Source organism: Lycorma delicatula, chromosome 4 (assembly GCF_047948215.1).
Source record: "Lycorma delicatula isolate Av1 chromosome 4, ASM4794821v1, whole genome shotgun sequence".
NCBI classification, from domain to species: domain Eukaryota; kingdom Metazoa; phylum Arthropoda; class Insecta; order Hemiptera; family Fulgoridae; genus Lycorma; species Lycorma delicatula.
The window spans coordinates 64784319-64806553 of NC_134458.1; the positions used below are offsets into that span (position 1 = coordinate 64784319).

Here is a 22235-nt window from a genome sequence, read left to right on the forward strand (position 1 = left end):
GTTATGATATAATCTTGTAGATAAAAGGACAAGGATGATAGCGCATATAATAAGATCAGGTTTAGTGAATTTGATTCTAAAAGTAAGTATAGAGGGTAAAAAAAGTAAAGAAAAATAAAGATGGCAATATATGAAACAGAAAATTGATGCTGTATAGTGTAAAAGGTGTGATGAGGCTGAGATAGAATTAAATTAATAAAAAGAATAGAAAAATGCATCTAACCTGTCAAGTGACTGAAAACAAAAAAAAAATTATACAAATCTTAATTATTTATGTCTGTACTTGATCAAAAATTACTTCATTATGATTTAAATTTAGTTCTATGATTATATTGCTTTAGGGAATTACTTTTGGTAAAACGCTTTTTTTTTATGCAATGTTACAGTTTTGAAGCCTGGGGATTCTGGAGTAGGTGATAGTGTTGTTAGTTGTAGAGCTAATGATCATATGCGTGAATATTCTACACGACGTTTTAGTGAGCCATTTCATGATATGAATGAAATGTGCTGCTTGCGTGATCCGCATGAACGACCAACACCAGCACAATTATTGTCTCATCCATTCTTTAAACAGATTAGAAGGAATACTCAGCCTCTATGTGAATTGCTTTTGCCTGCTGTACCAATTATGGAGGAAAATGTGCCTGGAGTTCAAGGTAAAGTTTTAATGGTAATCTTATCGGTAAGCATTACTGATTTTTTTTATTAAAATATCATCAGAGAGACTGAAGTTTTAAGCCATTAATTGATTACTGAACACATCAAAGGATTCTTTTTTCTATTTGCTATTAATACAAAGGTTGTCTGAAATGTTTTGAGCCTAACATAGAAAGACATATTTTTTCTGTCAAATATAGTTTTATTTTTCAACAAAGTCTCCTTTCAAGTCGATAAAGTTTTTCCAGCAATGCTGTAATCTCTTTAACACTTCCATATAGTAGCTGGTGTCTTTCTCTGCAAAATAGGTGTTTATATATGCGATAACCTCCTCATCCGATGAAAATCTCTTTCTTGCAAGCGAAACGTTAAGGTTAGGAAACAAGTAAAAGTCGCTTGGGGAGTGAGCAGTCAACCAACTCATGCAATTGATGAATTTTAGCTATTTTGACTGTCGAAGTGTGAGCAGGCACATTGTCTTGATGGAAAAGCACCTTCTTCTTCTTCAAATGTGGCCATTTTTTTTGCAATTTCTGCCTTCAGCTTGTCAACTAATGATGCATATATTTTCCCTTTATTTTTTTACCTTTTTGAAGATAATTGATAAACAAAATTCCATTACTATCCCAAAAAACAGTCACCATCATCTTTCCGGTCGATGGAACCATCTTTGCCTCTTTTGGAGCAGGTTTACCCTTTGCAGTCCACTGTTTTGACTGTTGTTTTGTCTCAGGAGTGTGATGGTGGATCCATGTTTCATCTACAGTAATGAATCGACACAAAAAATCTGACTCGTTTTGCTTAAAGTACTCCAGCAGGGCCTTGGAAATGTTCATTTGAATGTGTTTTTGGTCCAAAGTGAACAAACGTGGCACCCAATGTGCAGATAGCTTACGTATATCCAATTCTTCAGTTAATATATGACAGACATGTTCTTTCGATCCCCATAGCCACTCCTATCTCTCTGACTTTAATTTGTTGGTCGTACAGTGCCATTTGGTGAACTTTTTTGATGATATTGGTGGTGGTTGCAATTTTTGGTTGTCCTGAATGCTCACCATTAACCAAACATGGTACGACCATGTTTAAATTCAGCTGCCCATATTTTCATGGTGGCAAATGATGGGACAGAGTCCCCATAAACAGCATCCAGTCGGTTTTAATTTGCATAGACGTATTGCATTTCATATATAAGTATTTAATCACAGCACGATATTCAGTTTTTCCATTTTCACAAAAACACTCACAATGACTTACTCAAACGATTATCAAACAACAACTGAGCGTCCAAAATGGCTGAAAGTTTAGTGAGTACCTTTCAGTGCATGCACGAATACATTCCCTAACTTTTGTTAACGAGTGCTGCCATCTTCATGTTGAGGCTCAAAACTTTTCAGACAACCCTCATAAATAATTACACTTGATTTTTATTATGACTTTCAAAAACCTTTTTTAATTATAACATGTAATTTCTCTGACAAAGTGTAATGTTTACTGAATCCAATTTTTATATTCTCATTCTGTTTATTATTTTATGGTGTCTGAGTAATGTTAGCTAAAGTATCAGGAATAATCTTTTACATGCCTCTAATTAAGTGCATAAAATTTTAGTGCTCTCTAAAGATCTCTCTGGATTTTTTCCACGATCACAATTGCATTTTTAATAATTCTTGTTTCAGTTTCCATTTATTAAATAAAAATAAAATCCTTCTCCAGTTTTGAGCCCTCTAATTTGAGTAACTATTTTTCCTCATACTTTTATTGAATTCTCAGTAAAAAATATTCAGTGATCTATAGATTTCTATTAAATGCGTGAATAAAAATCTAAAATGTAAGTTTAATCCATGGAAAAGATTAGTGTTTAATTTAGTTTTGATTTTGGGTAACTAGTTTTTATGCTGTAATATTTTGCTTATTTGTTTTGGGTTTAGTCTCATATCTGCATTTTAAATAAGTAAGATTTTTATGTTATGTTTACCATAACACAACATTCTTTAATATGCTATGAAATGTTTTGTTATACCTTTCCTTATTTTATATAATATCTGTTATTAAAAACAGATTTTTGCCTTAGGCACGAACAATGTGTTCTAGTATTTTATACTATTATAATTAAATAGTTTTTTCTCGTAGTGTCATTATTGCAGTTGTTAAAAACTGCTAAAAAAGTAATTATAATAAAAAATGAGTAAAACAAACATTATATAATTAAAGTAAGCATAAGTTTATTGTTTATAAAGAGTAATTTATCTTTTATTATTTCTGTTTAAATATGTGAGAATTTGTTATTAAAAAATGTTTACTTAAATATGGAAATTTCATTGATATTTAATTCTGATAATGTAAGAAATTGTTTAAAATCATTAAGGTAAAAAATCCATTTTTTAACATAGAAAAGTTTAGTAGGGAAGATGTTTGTTAATATATTTAATACATAATATGGAATTGTAGGGTGTAATTTAATAAACTACTTATGTTTAGTACAGTATTTTTTTTCTAATTTCAGATGATATTGAATCCATGTTGGCTGTAGATAGATTAAGCAGTCTAGATTTAACTTCAGAAAGCTGGGATTTCTAATCCCTGTGTATGAGAAATTTCTCTAGAGACATTAATAGTATAAATGGAAAAGTGAATTTAGTGTAATGTATTTTTTATGAATGAAATTATGTAACTGGGTTTGATTGTAAAATCTGGTATAATTAAAAGAGCATGAATTCTTTTCAGGTATAATGTACTTTTCATTATAATTCAGGTCTTAATGTCTTTTCAGATATAATGCAGATTCAAATAAAATATGATTGTACTGCTTTTACTACATGAGAAAAGATTAAAAAAAATTACAGAAATGTTTAAACAATTATTGCTTTATTTATTATAATAATTGCTTTATTATTGTAATAATTTTTTAATGAAAATGAACAAATGATAAAAAAAATTATTCTATGTCTATTGTTTAAAATAACCTTGAAATACTGAAAATAAACTGACACATTAGAAAAATATTAGGTAGATAATTATAGTAAAGTACATGTGGCATACAAGACTGATGTTCTTGAATTGTTCATTACAGTCATAGTTTGAGTTAGCAAGACTGCCATAACATCATTTTGTTCCCTAATCGATGCTGTTTAGTTATACTGGAGTATTGATCAGCAGTGGATCATCCCATTGCAGTAAAGATATTTTATAAAGATGGTAATTGCTGTAAAGCTGTGAAATGTGAATTTCAACCCCATGATTCAGTTCCATTATCTCTCTTTCATATCTCTTTTTTTTTGACGATCCTAATCATTAATTTGTGTTTTCCATTACTATATAATGAAGGCTTACAGATTTTAAATAAACATACAGAGCATTTGGGATTACTTTTCCCTTCTCATCAGAACTGTTTAAAAAACCTTGGACAAGTTAGTAATAATGCCAATATCATTCTAAATTTGAAATATACATGCAAATCTTCAACAAAAAAATTATTTATCAATTAAACATATTTGTACATGTATATAATGCAAACTTTTTCATTATATACAATTCTCAATAAATAAGGAACACTTAATGATACTTATATACAATATTTTTAAACGATTGCACTTGAAGCCGTATAAACTAACCATGGTTCAACACATTACAGATGGCGACAAAGTTGCTTGGCTGCAGTTTTTTGTGGAAAAGTTGGATAGAACTGCAGACAATGATACATTTTTAGATAACATAATTTTTAGTGATGAGTCAGCGTTTCACATCAGTGACAAGTGAACACCCACAACTGTTGAATATGGAGTAGCAAAAACCCTCATAAAACTTAGCAGCACATTCATGATACCATTAAGGTCATTGTTTTTTGTGCCCTAAGCAAACGAAGAGTATACGGCTCATTCTTCTTCCTCAAGGTATACCATAAATGGTATCTTTTATCTGGTCAAGCTTCAAAATTTTTTAATTCCTCAGTTAGATGATGTTGATTGAGATGGACACCATTACTATCAGCAAGACAGGGTATCACCTCATTACTGCCTACAGGCAATTTTCTTGATACTCGATTCGCAGGTCAGGGGTTGGTCGTGAAGATCCAATTGCATGGCCACCTTACTCCCCAGATTTAATCCTGCTATATTTTTTCTTGTGGGGTTTCATTAAAGATCGGGTATATGTACCACCTTTGCCTGCTAATCCTGTTGAGATAAGACTTTGACTTAACACTGCAGCTTCAGAGATAACATCTGACTTGCCGCCTGCAGTTTGGAATGAAATTGACTTTTATTACATAATTACACATAAATTGACATATTACAAATGGAAGCCATATCGAACCAAAGTGAATGTTGGGTGACAAACTTGATGTGTTTTTCTATGAAATGAGGCCAAAACTGAATATATAAGTAATCTCAATAAATTGTTATAAGGTTTTTAAATTTGTGATTCCTTTTTGAATCACCTGTTATTATACAGATATCGCAATATCTACAATAAAAATAAACTTAAATATGCATAGAAACCTAACAATCACATCATAAAATATTTAAAAGGTGTAAGAAATAATGCATTAAAAAAAAATATGAGCAGGTTTTATAAAATGACATTTTATGATTGTAACTGTATACATATTGGAAAAACAGACCTTTCCAAACCTAAATTTTGGTATGATATTGAGCATTTAAAAATAGTAGATTGGAATTTTCTAAGTAGCTGACCACTTCTTACAAAAAATTAACATTCTGTTACAGACTTATTAATCTTGAACGCAATTGCAAGTATTAAAAAAATATTACATTTGTAAATACAAACAAAAATGTATTTTAATGATCCAGCAGACTATGAAGATGATCTCATTAAATTAACTTTATGTGATACCAATTTCATTAGTATTAAGTAAACAGCAAATTTAGTATGCTGCTGGCATTAATAACTGTGTGCATGGTTTTTAAAATAGCTTGACAGAGGGAAAAGTAACCCCTAATATTTTTTTATATTTAATCTTCAAGGTTTGATTATACAATAATGGCAGATACCAACAATCCTGGAAAAACATTATTGGAGATTTGAGGAAAGAGATTATCTTCAATTCAGTTCTGTACTGTAGTGGATTAATCAATATAATTTATAATGTATGTATAATTTAAAAATAGATGCTTATATTTCAAATATCACGATAAATCCTCCGTACCTGTTAGTTATACTTATAAATTTGATAACACCTATTTTTTCTCTCTGCTTAGTATTTAAATTCATTGGATAATCCCACTTGATTTCAGATCAAGAGTTTTGTTAATTTATTTACTACCATCAGAAAAAGTTTTTTTATAACCTCCAGAAAGCATGAGACAATGTATTTCCTTAAATAATTTCTAATAATGCTTTCACAACATCTTGCAATATCAGTTAGAATTTTTAAATTACTTCAAATATCTATGATATGTCCATTTTGTTACTTTGTTATTAAAATATACTATATGAGTATATGATATGATTACTCTTGATTCATTTGCAGTCATATTATTTGTTCATTAAAGTGTAGCTGATGAGTCCATCCTCCGAAATACAGTCTTTTTATTTCATTAACATTTTTCTGTTTCATGTGACTGATTTGTTTAGTAATGCTAAAAAAAAAATGTAGTCACTTACTGATCTTGTGTTAAAATATTTGTTTTGAATAAAAACTTAAAATTCATTTATAAAACTGACACAGAAATAAACTTCCTAGATAATGTTGAGTTTAATGATTATCTCTAACATATATTTTAATCACTTTTTTAATACTGTTTTTGGCTATAACTCCTTCATTAATCGGATTAGTTAACCAAAGTCCTTGAGGCGCAATCTGCTTATCTACAAAGATTTATCTGCCATTAAATATAAAATAATATTTTATATTTTTACAATTTGATATGCCTGGAGACTTGCCAAACAATAATCATTTAATTTATAAACATAGATTGTTCTGTTCTCTTAAAACAAAAGTAAATTTTAAAAATTTAAGCTAACTAATTAACTTCTAAAAAATCAGGTTATTTAATTTTTAGAATTCAGAACTTAATATCACTTTAATTCTTTAATTTAAATATATTTATTTCATATGTTACTTAAATGATTCACTAGTGAATAAAATATGCTAATGAGTCAGGTTTCGGTTACTTTTTCTTAAATGCAGGAAGTGCTTTAAATTTTTAATCGATAAGGGTAATTTTCATAACTTAAGTCCCTCGCACTAATGGAAAATCCTAATAGCAGCTTTGTTTTTGGCATGATCACCGTGGTAATATTGTACCCCACTAACCAACTTCATCGCTTAATTTACGTAAAAGTTCCTCCCAGAATATCTTTTATGCCTGTTGATCAATGTCCTGAATGTGTTTTTTCCTTTTTTTTACTACTTAACACATTTGAATTTTTCAAAAATTGTTATCTCAAAAATCTCAGGTAAATTACGTATCCAACTAGTAGTACTGTGAAAGTACTTATTCCCATAACATTTTCATTACAAATCAGATGGTTTAATTTTCTTTATTGGTTTTGAATGTTTCATCTTCATTACTGATCAAATGCTACCCCTGAAATATATAGACTCGCAATATAAATATAATATTGCCAGACTGTTATTGCTCTTAAACAAATTATGAGTAAAAGTAACAGTATCAATTTAATTTCTGAGCTATATGATCATGACTGGAGACCATTAATTTTTATTAACACTTATTGTACCATAGCTATAATGTTGTCAGCAGTGATTTCATGAAAAATGCTGGAGATAGTGTAACTTCTGTTTTGAATAGCTTATAATGAATTAAATCGTAATATTACATTTCTGAAAGCATTTGAATGTTATTTAATGTTGGTTTTATTACACATAAATGATACAAGATAGCATTAGTTACACAAAATCAAATAAAGAAAAGAAAAAATTCAGTAGCCAACAAATGTTATTTTTTGTTTACTTTGTGACCATTGTAACAAATAAAGCCAATGATGCAATTTTGGAGAAATTACCTAAAGAAAGGCAGGAATATGAAATCAATTTAGATGATGGTGATGAAGATCCTTTGTACACAGGGTTCCAAAATATTAAGAAATTATTTTAATATTATCAGCTTATATTCAGTTTGTGAAAAAGTATATTTTAGATTTCTTACAAAAAAAAAATATATATATATAACTAATGTGTATATATATTTTATGAATTTTAAAAAGAAGTTTATACAGTATATATCAATAGTTTTTAACAAACTTTTGAAGTGCATTAAAAACAACATTTGATCTGTCATCGTTATTCTGCATATTTTGCATTACTCATCTTTATACTTTCTTGAAAATAGTTTAATCTGCTTTCCACTAATTTTGTGGTCTGTTTTTAAAATCTCCTTTCTTAGATTTATAAAATGCATTATTTCATTTTTTTAAAAACTACCTTAATTGCTTTAATTCCATAAAAAGATTTAAATAAAATGTCAGCCTTTCAGTCAACATACATAACATTTTTGACAAGTCACAGAAGACAGAAAGAGTTTCTCTTCATTATGAGTTGGTTTCAACATCCATTAGACTTGCCATAGCAGATTCTTTGGTAAAACCCTTCCCAAAACCAAATGGTGTTATCACTTCAAATATTTTTTTTTGTTGCAAGTAAGAAATCAATAACTGTAAACATATTTTGAGAGATCTTTCAGATGCTCTTTTAGTTATTGCAATTCCCAGTGCTATAATTTCAGTAATTTCTATGAAATGAGACCTCAACTGAATCTGTAGGTTATCTCGATAAATTTTTATATGCTTTTAAAGTTTTGAAGTCTTTGAATCACCCGGTATTCATTTTAGCCTTTATGAATCAAGATTATTTATTTATTAATATGTTTTTTTTTTTTTTGTAATTTCCTATTTAGTTCCAAAGGATATACAAAAACAATAAGATTTCAAAGCATAAAATATCACAGTCGCTGAGAAAAAAAAATTAAATTAAACTAGTGTGGCTATTACAATACAAAAACCATAATATTTCTGGTTACATAAATACAGTTTTACAATCGTACAAAACAAGTAATTAAAAAAAAAAAATCTGATGATTTAATAACAACTACTTACAATCCATCTAGACTAATGTACTTACTTAATCTTAATAGTGTACATCGGATTAATAGTGTAATCTTAATAATTAATAGTGTAACATCTTATAGTGTACTTACTATAAGATAAGCAAGATATAAGTGAGATATACGTTAAATTTCACTTTTAATCTATCATCATTCAATTAGATTATAGTTTATTAAAAAATGCACCCATCATAATAAATGGACTCTTAATCTTTTTAATATTTACCGATCACAGTAATTTATGAACTTCATATTTCATAATGATATTTGAGAATTTGAGCAAAATATTGTTAATATCTTTTAATAAAACGATCATGTTAAAAAAGATACAATTAATATATTTGTCTTGAAAGTAATCCTACCGCTTTCTTTTTCTATTTAGCCTCCGAAACCACTGTAAGGTATTACTTCAGAGGATGATATGCATAAATGTAAATGAAGTGTTGTCTTGTACAGTCTCAGATCAACCATTGCTGAGATGCGTGGATAATTGAAACCCAACCACCAAAGAACATCAGTATATATGATCTAGTATTCAAATCCGTATAAAAGTAACTGCCTTTACTAGGATTTGAACCTATTACTGATTATGGTTATTTATTAACTTCTCGTTACATAATGATTTATGTGAGAATTTGAACAATTATATTGTTAATATTTTTTAATAAAACGATCATATTGGGTACAATTAATATATTTGTCTTGAAAGTATTCCTACTCGAATCACAGTAACCTAAGTTATCTGTGCTGATTTCTTTTGAAGTATAAGAGCTCAATCAACTATTATCCTGTTAGGTGAATCCAAGACAACATCTGCTTTACAACCTGTATGAATAAATTAACACCATAGTAATCACACTCATTAAAATACTGCTATTGGTGTATTTGTGAAGACTACTTACAGCAGACATCTTACAGCAGATAAACTCTGATTTATGTCAACTAAAGTTGCTGTTAATTTGTACGTTCATTCATTTCCTAAATATTCATGATTATTTTGAAAATTGAAAATATTTGTATGTTACAAAATTTTTTAACATTATATTTGTAACTTCTTGTTTGAAACTTTATCATATTTTGTTTTATTAAAATAAGTATCATTATATTAAAGTAATATATAATAGACTGAAACTGAAATGCACTGTCAGTATTTTTCTATAGGTTCTCTAAACCTTTTCATGAAACTGATTAGCTTAAATCAGGAGAATAAGAAACAACCTTATGTTTTTCAACATTGATATCATTCAGGTAAAGTATAAACAATGGACTTAGAACTGAACTGAGGTATACCTTTTGTGATGCTCTGAAATTTTCTTTAAAAATAGGTTTCTGTTAATTGTTTTGATGATCCGATCAAATATGTTGTTTAAGTTTGCTTAATACCTCTGCTTCTGTGTCAAGTTTTTCTTTCCTTTCATGACCAAAAACTGAAACCACTATGATCATGCTGCTGAGATTTATAATTTTATTTTTTTACAGTTATTATTAATTATAAGTAAATTACTTTTTCAAGTATCTTGTTGAAGGCCAATTAAAGAATTTAAGTCAATAATAGAACTTTTGTTCTGTGTGAGCTTAATTATTATTCTTTAAGACAAGTAGGAGATATTCCCTCTAAATTGGAATAATTTATTAAATGCCAAAATCAGTTGGGAAATTCTCAATGACATTTTAATAAAGATTAGGGTTGATATGACATTTCACCTGCAAAATGTTTTATTTGCAAGTATTTTTTGTTGCAGTGCAAATAGGGAGGTACATTACTATATGAGTGACTATGTCTGCTTCTATTTATTATTATTTGAGCCTGTTAAATGACCATTTTTATTAATAAAAATCATTAAATTTGTTACTTATCGTATGAGTTCAGAGTTATCAACAAGAATTTTTACATTACTATACCTGATACAAGCTGAACTGGAACATGGTGATGTAATGTTGTGTTCTATTCTTTGCCCCTCATCAAGGGCACTCACAATTGTATGCTAACTAGCCTATGCAAGCATGATTTCACTTTATTCTTGTAGATATTTACTCAAACTGTTGTTATGAGTAATCTGTTGAATGAAATTAATGATAATAATGAACTATTACATTTTTTTAACGCAATCAAATGAGTGATTTTTAATAAATTTATATACAATTTTAACTTTAGCTGTAAAAGACATTGACAGACAAGGTTAAGAAGGAATTATATATGTTATTTCAAACTAAATATACTTGTATGTATGGACCTATGCCGATTTAGCTTGTACTGTACAATCTGTACTGTGAGTAATTTCTTTGATTTATCCTTATATTATTAATTTCCAAGAGATTTCATATACAATATATTTCTAGAATTATTATGCCGATTAATAAATGTTTCTTTCTTACTTATCTTAGATTTTTATACTCAGATACTTACTAATTTTAAAAAACATTAAATTTATTCAAATCTTTCTTGTCCTCCTTTAATTTAATTAAATCAGATTGATGAAAGTTTCTGTGTTTTTTTTTTTGTTGTGAGGGCAAACAATATCAAATTTCTCTAAAAAAAATTATCCCATTTCTGATTATATATATTATCTATAAAATAATTTTATGTATAATAAACATGATGTATTAATGTAGAGACGTCAGTTTAATTGTTGTAAGCATTGTTGAAAATAGTTTGTATTCATAGTCAATTTAGATAACAAAGTTATTATAATGGGTATGACACAACCAACTACTATATTTAAATCTATAATTACAATTTTATCTTAAGAACTACTTAATTTACCTAGCATACTACCTAAGTTATTCAAGAATAATTCCTTATCACTATGGGTTGATCTTTATAAGCCTAAAATATTAATGCATGCAGGTTCAAACTTCACTTATATGCATTAGTCATACATAAATTTCACTGTTACAGGTTTATGATGATTTTTTGTAAAAACAGTGATCCCAATGCATATATGTCAACTATCCTATCCACAAGAACTAAGTTTTAGTATCATCCAACATGAGATCTGATTGATCAGTCTTATTTCTTACATACTGAACATTCTTACTTCTAAGAATTGATGGTGAACCAAAAGAAGTAAGATCAGCGAACCAATTCTAACAAATTCTTCTTACTTCTAACACTAAAAATCAAACACTAGTAATAGGTCATGAATTAAACTGTCAACAATAGGTATTCATCACTAAAGCTACTGAAAGATTAAATACAATTAAATATTTTCGCATAATAGTAAAGTTACCGAAATTGGAACTGTACCTAAATAAATTTGAAAAACAAGTATGGTTCTATTATAAGAAAAGTCTATTATTTAAGAAATGTCACAAAAACTATAATTACATTTTATTAAAGATCACACCTGTATGGTAGTTTGATACATTGAAGTGCAGCCTATGATAAAATAATTCACTTGGTATTAATTGCCCAAAATAAAATGCATAATTATAATCAGGAATTTCACATCTGCCCTAAGGGTGGTTCCTGCACTTTGTCTCCATTCTCTTCTATTTCCAGTTGAACCTTTTAGCTCCTGATAACTTTCATTTCCTTTTAAGTTGTATGTTAGTTTTGCTATTCTCCATCCTGTTGTTTTGCACATTTTACTATTCATTATAGCTCTGTTTTAATCAATCCTTCTTCTGTTGGTACATTCCAGCCAATTGGTTTTCAGATTTTAGATTGTTCTGATTAAGATTCTATTCTCATACACTCTTCACTTTTCACCCTTACTGCCCACTAAATTTTCTCCAGTCTTCTTTAAACCCACACTTCGAATGCCTCCAATTTTTTTTGTCCCTTTTCCTTATTGTCTGTGTTTCACATTCATATATAAATACACTACAGGATATTCATTAAGGTCACAAAATATTCTAAGAATAAGAATGAAATACTAGTAATTGGCCATGAATTGAACTGTCAAAAAATAGATACCAATCACTAAAGTTACTGAAAGATTAATTGCAATTAAATATTGTGGTGTAGTAGTAGATTTAGCAAAATTGGAAGGACACGCAAATAAATCTGAAAGCTATTGATTAAGTCTAATTCCATCTAACTCTATAGACTAATAATAATAAAACTATGTAGAGTATATAGTCTATTATTATAACTAAGATTCTATAGACCAGCATTTCTCAACCTGGGAGTTGCAGTGATATGAAAGGTGGCGGTCACAAAATAGCTTACAACTTTACACATAAACTATAATGAAATCATTTTATGAGGAAAAAATCATTTATAACAAACATTCTACTTATATTTGTAAGTTCACATGTAAAGAAAATAAGTTAATGAGATGGTTGTGTTTATTTATCGTTTAAACTTTCTTTGTACGTGGATCTGTGTTAGAAACATATAAAAGCAAATTGTTTTCAAGTGACAAAAGACAATTCCTATATTTAGTTTTTAGTGCAACCATAGATGAAAAACCCTATTCACAGAGGTAAGATGTGGCAAAAGGGATTAATATTTTCAATGTTACTGTGACTAAATTTCCATATTCACTTCAATGAGCAAGCCAAAATGTATCTAAATCTTTAGATGTGAATTGTAGTTGTAATGTTTTATCGTTAGACATTTCAATGAGCTGGTCGTGAATCTCAACTCGTAACATAGCAGCTGCAACATTTTCACCAAATGGATTTAATACCCATATCTTCGAGAAATCATTTTTATTTTCTGGGAAATACTCCACCAACTGAATTTTTAACTCATGCTATCCAAACTGTGGTGAATAGTAGTGTCTTCTTCATCCAAATTTTTCTCAATATAATTGGAAGTGAGTGGAGACATATCAAAATTTTTGCTTTAAAGGTTAATAATCCAGATATCGAGCTTCTTAATGAAATCATGAACTTTGTCTGTCATTAATGAAATGTTTTTATCATGTCCTTAAATTCATATTTAAGTGGGAAATACATCAGCTAAGTAAGCCAACAGCAACATATAAAAAAAAGAAGAAAGCCAATGAGAATGGCATTTCTTTATCAAGGTAAAATATTAATAATTCACCTTGCAAATCCAATAGCTGGGTTAACATTTTCTGCTGTGATAACCATCTGACTTCTTTATGGGAAAGAAGAATTTTTTTTCTTTTTGCCCATTTCATCGCATAGTTTAGCAAACAGCCTATTCTGTAATAGTTTTAACAAAATTAATTATTTTTACAGCTTTACAAAGAAATTGTTTGAGATTTTCCAGTCTATTTTTTGAAGCAAGAGTATGTCTGTGAAGGAAGCAGTGCTTACATTCTGCCCTTTGTACAAGACAATCTTTTAATTTTTTTCAGAAATCCATTTTTTCCTGCTATCACCTTTGCACCATCATTACATACTGCTATACATTTTGTCCAATCTGTGTTTTCTAGTAGTTTCATAAAAAATATCAAAAATATTTTTTCCTGTTGCATGAGCAGGTATTTAGAGTAAGGCCTCCCTTAACTAAGATAACTGGCCACCATGGTTGAGTAGCATCTGGGTCTTTCATGCGGTGGTTGCAGGATTGAAACCCGCTCAGGCATGGCATCTTTTCACTATGCTACAGATCATTCATTAGATCCACAATTAGTCTCGGGTATAAAAAGTCTGAAGGCAAGTAAAACTAAAAAAATTAACTGACATACCGTTTACTCCATGAACAAATTTTATTATAGTCTATTACTGAATACTATTCATTTTACATAATTACTATTGCATAGTAACTAGTATTCCATATTTACAGTGCGTGGTAGAAAAGCAGAACAATAAATTCTTTTTAGTTTATTTTATCTACTATATGTGTAAAGATCGGTCTATATTTTGTGTGAGTGTGTATCTGCTGTTCTGTAATAGTGTACTAGCTGTAATGTGTTGTTTTATTTACTTATATTTTTCTGTATTGTGGTTATTGTTATAATGGCTAGTTGTAGCAAAGATATTACTAATGCAAAACGTAAATGGGTGGTAGTGTCGATGGACAAAAAATTAGAAGCAACTAAAAGATTAACTGCTGGAGAATCAATTAAAAAAATTATTTATGAGTTTGGTGTCTGAGAAACAACCATTGGTGATTGGAAATGACACAAAAAAGAAATTGAAGAATACTGTTCAAAAGTGCCCAAAAAGTTTTTAAATAAACTATCTACGCTGAAGAAGCCTGTCCAGAATCCTTTAGATGGTGCAGTTTCCTTGTGGTTCAGGCATGGAAACTTAAGGTCTTTGTTAATTGTGGATTCTGTTAGCTGAGCTGGCAATATCCCCAATTACCTCGGTTAAGAGAGGCCCTACTGAATTTGCAAAACAACATATTTTTTTTTGATTGATTTGTCTCTATTCTCGCTATTGTCTCACATTCATATCCAACAAAACATAAGTACTGAAAGATGTTTGCCACATCTGTTGTTTCATCAAAAATTCACCTGAACACACTTGATGAATTATCTGATCATGAATATTGGCAGCCATGTCATCTAATCGCCTTGATACTGTGTCATTAGAAAGCAGATTTTTTTCAGTTTTTTTACTTTTTCCATGCTATTAAAATACTGTAAAAGACCGTATCAAAGTAGGCAATATGAGGTCTTCTGCAATTGTATGGGGTTTAGACATCTTAGTTACTCTAACACTACGAGATAAGATGCTTCAATTGTACTTTTATCAGTAAGGGTTGATTTACAAATAGAAGCTTGTTGCTTGCCAACAGCACTCTGTGGCTTACCATCCAGTGAAGTAAAACAATCATTTAAATAACTGTCATTGTACAATCTTGTCTTTTTTCCAATCGATTCACTGGATGTAGGTAGCTCACCTCGTTTTTTCACAAATTTATCCATTTTGCATAAGAATCTAATTGAAAAAAAAAAAACAGTTATACCATTTGACCGCACACTAAAATCACGAAACCTCAATTATTATTTTCAGTGAGATTACACTTTTAAAAACTTAAATAAAGGCACCAGACACATGCTTGACATTCAAAACTAAACTGACATTCTCTTATGTTCCGCAATCCCTTATGCCTCTTTTATACTGCTGAGAGCATACCGTGTTCAAACATAACGCTCTCAGCAAATATGCAAGCAGACCAAATTACAAGAACACGTACACATCAAGTTGGAACCTGTAAATTGCTCATATTTGTACACTTATACATGTGCATTCATATCCATTGCTATTAATGTAGCTAAATAATTTTAACTAGGTTTGATTGGGTTGCGGTTGGGAAGTCGCGAAATATTCATTAAACATTTTGTTTTTAGTTTTTGGGAATTGTACAGCTAAAAATGTTGAGTTTTGTTTCACTGCTATAGACTAATAATTTATTTATATTGAATGCTTCTTTAGCCACTACTATTACTCGGATTTTGTACCTATATTATTTTACTTCCTTAATTTTTCCTTCCTTTTGCATAGATGTTCATTTCCATGATCTACTTAGCCTCATTATTTACCTTTTCTATACATATTCATTATCATACATGTCTTCTACTTTTGAATATCCTGCGCTTCATTTAAAAACACTTATGTCATCTGTGAAGTTAATAAAATTTATTTTTCTTCCTCTAGTGCTGATTCTATCATCCTCTTCTGGAGTATTTTTCATCATATCTTCAACATATTTTATGAAGTTTTCCATAAAAAAAAACTGAACTTTTGAAATAGTATACCAGTGCATTGTTACTTGCTGTTTTACTAGTAATGCTCCAAATAATCCTTTAAAATTAATATTCTGTTTGCTTTGTCAACTACATTATTTCAATTGTAATTTGTGAACATTTATCTGAGGTGAAGGTAATATTGACCTTCTATTTTGATTGTGATGTTCATTATGATTACATCCCATACAATCAAAATATCAATTTAGAAAGTATAATATGGCTAAAAAAAAGAGTTTAATTCTCTTATTACATACTGACATAAAGACTTCTTTTTAATAATGTTAATTCGATAAATTTTGAAAATCAATCTATATGAATTAAATATTTCTTACACCAAAATTAATAATTCATAACACCAAAAGCTGTTTTAGAGCATAACAGGCATACATCATTATCCAACAAGGACTCTGAAATTTTGTTGTATTTTGAAAATTATTCCAATTACAAATTAAATTTTTATCATTATACATGTTTGGACAATAAACAGGACCTTACAAATTCCATACTTTGCAGAACCAAAAAGTATTTTTAAAATATTGAACATTTCTTTATGCATTACTTTAGGTATATTTATACATTTTATTTTAAATATCAAATCAACACTGATTCACAAATATTATGAAAAAGTAGAACACAATCTATACTTTTTATATTTTCAAAATAATACTCTTAATTTGAAAAAAAATAATAGGTTCAGAATATTTAACTGAATCATTGTTTTTTTCAATATAGGTGTTGGTAAATTTGTAAATAATAAATTAATAAGCAAATTTAAGTCTAGACACTTCTTTAATAATTTAATCATTAAGGTGGGATTGAGCAAACAGCGACTACACACATTCATTTACAAACTTTAGAAATTACATGTAAATATAAAAAAGGCTTTAAAATCACATGATAAACTAAGACTAGACAGATTGGTGACATCCCAACCCAAACCCGTAGGGGAAGACACCCGCCTAGTTATGTTCCGGTCGCCACACCCCCACCCGTTCCTAGCCCTGTTGGGCTTTAACGGGAGTCGTATATCGCCCTCTGACTTTACGTCTCGTAATAATAAGCCTGGCCTCGTTGGAATGCCAACGATGTAAATGCCTCGGTAGACATTTGCATCGGTGATTTATTAACTCAGCTTTTGCCTTCGCTGTAGGCCTCGACCGGACATCTTGAGTGTTCTACATCGTATCCCTCTGAACTAGCTAACCGAGTTCGCGGAAGCACGAACCCCGTGCCAATTTCGTAAATGTCTTGTAATTCGAGGCAAATTTAAACACAACATACCACCAAAAATGTTGATCGCAACAACAAAATTTAGTCCTAAATTCCCTTACTGAACTCACAGATTGGTAACAGCCAATATACTGTGTTTTCTAATAAAGAACTTGTCTCAAGTGAAATACTCATGGCATGCAGGCTTGACATCGTGGAGCAGCCCCTGCGGTGTTTCAAGTGATTCGAGGTGGGCCATATGGGCAGAGGATGCTGAAGGTAAGACAGGTCAGGATCTTGCTTCAGTTGCAGAGCCGAGGGTCATAGAGGCATAGATTGTAAGCCGGCAGCAAGGTGCTTGACCTGCAGAACTGAGGGGCACAGAACGGGAGCTTCCTCATGCCCTAGAGGACCCGGAAAAGAGTGTTGAGGAAAGTTGGGAGAGAACCGACTGCTCAGCCGCACGAAAATGAAGGTCATCCAGATTAATCTGAATCACGCTAGGCTGGCAAATGACCTGCTGGCCGGATACTTATCGGAGATGGGCGCGGGTGTTGTGCTCATCTCCGAGTCATATGACACCCGCCCGCTACCCGGGGATGGTGAGTCGGCTTTGTTGTAGCGTATCCGTACGTGATGTGCACCTCGACAGATTCTTCGTTCGAGCGAGAATCGCCAGCGTCTTCTTATATTCGTGTTATATGCCGCCAAATATTACGATAGAACGATTTGAGGAGGCACTGACTGCTTTGGCGAGAGACATTCTTACGCACCGTCCTGCTCTCCTGAGGCGAGACTTCAACTTCGGGTTGGGGCTCTGCCAGGACGGACATCAGGGGAAGGATCCTTGCGGATACGGCTGCTGCTTTGGATTTGGTTTGCCTGAATGTGGGCGGTATTCAAACCTTCAGGAGGGGCACAACTGGATATGTGGTCAATCTTAAGTTTGTAAGTTCTGAGCTGGCCCCGCGTGTTTGTGAGTGGAGGGTGTGGGAAGGCCTGTCTGGAAGTGGCCACCAGCCTATTGTCAATGTGATCTCGGAAGAGGGAAACGGCGGGGATGGCCTTCCCATATCTGTTGAGTGGAGTACTCGGGACCTACACTTGGCTGTCTTCGTAGAGGCGCTTGACATAAGTGAAGTCTGCACCCTTGGCTCAGCGGAAGGGAAGATCACCAGACTAATGGCCTCGTTAGAGATGGCCTGCGGCGGACTCCCTAGGAGACATATTAGAAAGGGGCGACCTCCCGTCTATTGGTGGTCGTCGGATACTGCCGACAAGAGACGGGTGTGTCTAGCGACCAGAAGGAAAATGACTAGGGCTCGTTTCCCTGTCCAGAGGGATATATGTATTGTCCAATACAAGAAGGACCTTGCATCATGCATTCGAGAGGCGAAACGGAAAGCATGGAGTGAGCTAATTGTAAAGATACAGGCAGACCGTTGAGGCAGGCCATACACTATATTGGTGAAAAGGAGGATTTCATCCTCCTTTTCTGCATAGCAGGGACCTCCAGGGTCCTTGCTATACAGAACGCTCAAGAAGTACGGAGCATAATAAATGGCCTTTTTCCGGACGGACAAGAGGTAATGACTGACGACGGGGACAATGAAGATATTCCACTCACTTTTACACAAGAGGAGTGCTCGTCACCCTTGACGTGAGAAATACATTCAACTGCATTTCTCACATCGCAATAATGGGTGGATTCGGAATTTCTCTGTACCTCCTACAGATGAACAAATCATATCTAACTGGGCGTAGGCTTGTTTGCTGCCTGGAAGCTGGAACAACAATTGAGAGTAATCTATACAGAGAAGTACCGCAGGAGTTGGTCCTCGGACTGACTCCGTGAATGTTATCTTATAACTGGTCTTTCCCGTCCTCCTTTCGCCGGGGTTACCCTGGTGGGTTACGCAGATGGCCTCGTTTTGATGGTGGAGGTTGACACAGTTCGCGAAGTTACCGTTAAGATATGCTATGCTTATAAAGACATCAAAGAGTGGTTGGCGGGGGTGGGCCTAACGCTTGCCCCTGATAAAACAGGGATGTGGGCAATTTCTTTCGCCACGATACGCCAAAAGATGAGACTCACCTTGGAGGGAAGACGAATTGAAATCAGACCTGCGATTAAATACCTCGGGGTTTGGGTTGACACGAGGCTTCGGTTTGGAACGCCATCAAGGCGGCTGCCAAAGCGGAGAAGACGATGGGGTTGGTTGCCAGTCTCCTATTCAACTGCGGTGCCCCGACCCAGTTGCGAAGGAGACTGCTGCCAGGAGTTGCAAACGCCACGATGTTGTACGGGGCTGAATTGTGGGGGAGCGTCACTAAGTACGCGAAATATTTAGGATGACTCGAGGCTTCACACAGGAGATGCTGTTTACCGATAATCTGCGCTTATCGCACAGTTTCTAAGGAGGCGGCCAAGGTCTTGGCTGGCCTTTTACCTATAGACCTGGTATTTGAGCAAAGGAACAGACTCTGGGCAATCGGACTTCCTGCCAATAAGAGGTGAATTTCTGCTGATATAAAAGAGTAGTTGTTAGGAATCTGGCAAAGCAGGTAGGACGAGGGGCTAAAGGGCGGTGGACGCACCGCATTGTCGGAGATATTAGAAGCTGGTACCGAAGGACTCGTAACTCGCTGGGTTACTCTTTAACGCAGTTTCTGCGGGCCATGGTGGCTATAGAGCTTACTTGTACAGATTCTATTTGGGCCACTTGGAACTTTGTCCCATGTGTGCTGAAGAGGAGACCCCTCTACATGTTTATTTTAGTTGTACACGATTTGAAAATGAACGCCAATAGATGCTGGAAGCCTTGGGCGCAGAGGTCACGTTTAATCCAGAAGACACTCTGAGAATTATGATGAGAGGACCCCTTGAATAGAAGGCTATATAGGACTACGTTAAGAAAGTGAATGACAGATTACATGCTTCGGACCCACCGGGTTCGTCTATTGGTGAACGCGTCTTTCCAAATCAGTTGATTTGGAAGTCGAGAGTTCCAGCGTTCAAATCCTAGTAAAGTCAGTTATTTTTGCACGGATTTGAATACTAGATCGTGGATACTGGTGTTCTTTGTTGGATTTCAAGTAACCACACATCTCAGGAATGGTCGAACTGAGACTGTACAAGACTACACTTCATTTACACTCATACATATCATCTTCATTCATCATCTGAAGTATTATCTGAAAGGTAATTACCGGAGACTAAACAGAAAAAAGAAAGAAGATTACATGCTTCGGAGGGAGCTCGACAAAGAATTCGAGGCTGGAGGTTGCCGGGCCGGACAGGCCCGCGGCTGAGCGCTTAGAGGGCCCCACAACCGTGTGGAGATCGTCTTCGCGCAATAAGGTCGCGGACACTCCGCATACCGGCATCTGATGGCTGTATACTTCCCCTGTCAGAGGTAATGCTCCAAGAGTGGTTCCAGAAAGGAGAAGGGGGAAAAAAGTGAAATACTCATCTAAGGCATAAAAATTTTGAAAGTTACAAAATTGTTGAATTTAAAGTCTTTATGTCAAAAGAAATATATGTAACACTTCTGAGCTCATATAGTGCGATCCTCGATCAAAGAAAAAATTAAAACAGTTTTTTATAATGGTAATTCTCCGCATCACCTCAAAGTTTGCAGATTGGAGTGCATAAAAAATGTTTTGTAGCATTCAGTAAATGCTAAGCCTTATCGGACTTCAAAACTGATCTTCAGTACGATGGATTGAGATGCTACCATTCCCCCACAAAGATGGAGTATAAATAATCTTTATATCGATATAAAATAATTTTATAATATTACAGTTAATAAACTACTTACTGACCCTCTATGAATCATGAGACCTTCCAACTGTGAGGGGGCTTGATTGCTCACCGATACAGAATAGCTAGACCGAAGGTGCCACCATATCGGAGAGGTACTGTTGACAGCCAGACTAAGGAATGATTCCTGAAAAAGGGCAACAGCTCTTTCAGTAGTTGTTAAGGGCATAGGTTATGAGGACTTAAACGACCATATCAACATCACTCAATCTTCTGAGCACTGCGTAGCTGAAATCAATGGAAAACTTCAGCTGCTTTTTTTTCAAAAAAATGTAACTCTGCATTTTCATATAACAAAGATGGAGGCACCTTCCTTAATAAAATATTTTGGAGGTAAATTAGTCCCCCGTTCGGATTTCTGGGCAGGGACTACTAAGGAAGGGGTCACCAGAAAATTAGAAAATAACATTCTACGAGTCGGAGCGTGGAATGGTAGAAGTCTAAAAAAGATTGGGAGGTTAGAAAATTTAAAGAGGGAAATGGATAGATTAAATGTAGATGTAGAAGGAATTAGCAAGGTTTGGTGGGTAGAGGAAAACGACTTTTGGTCAGGTGATTTTAGAATAATTAACAGCTTCAAATAAATGGCAGGCAGGAGTAGGTTTCCTAATGAACAAGAAGATAGGGAAGAAAGTAGAGTATTTCAAAATGTATAGTGACAGAATCATTGTAATAAGGATAAAATCAAAACCTAAGCCGACAATGATTGTTAACGTCAATGGCCTACAAGTGCTCATGATGATGATGGGGTAGAATGTATATACAAAGAAATTGCGAAGCAATTAAACACATAAAAGGGGATGAAAATTTAATACTAGTTGGAGGCGGAACAAAGAGAAC

The 22235-nt window shown here is 32.8% G+C and overlaps 1 protein-coding gene across 7 annotated transcripts in view; it reads left to right on the top strand.

Moving 5' to 3' along the window:
* The window catches only part of LOC142323480 (STE20-related kinase adapter protein alpha-like), a 48203-nt gene extending 44624 nt beyond the window's left edge, over nt 1-3579 (top strand). For 5 of the 7 annotated variants that reach the window (XM_075363184.1, XM_075363188.1, XM_075363183.1 and 2 more), the window contains 2 exons: nt 387-656; nt 3164-3578. In XM_075363184.1, the coding sequence (XP_075219299.1) occupies nt 387-656; nt 3164-3237 (344 nt within the window). In that variant the 3' untranslated portion in view covers nt 3238-3578. Of the gene's footprint in view, nt 1-386; nt 657-3163 lie in introns of all 7 variants that reach the window. The other 2 variants (XM_075363189.1, XM_075363185.1) reach the window with 2 other exon arrangements.
* Nucleotides 3580-22235: the final 18656 nt, after the last annotated feature.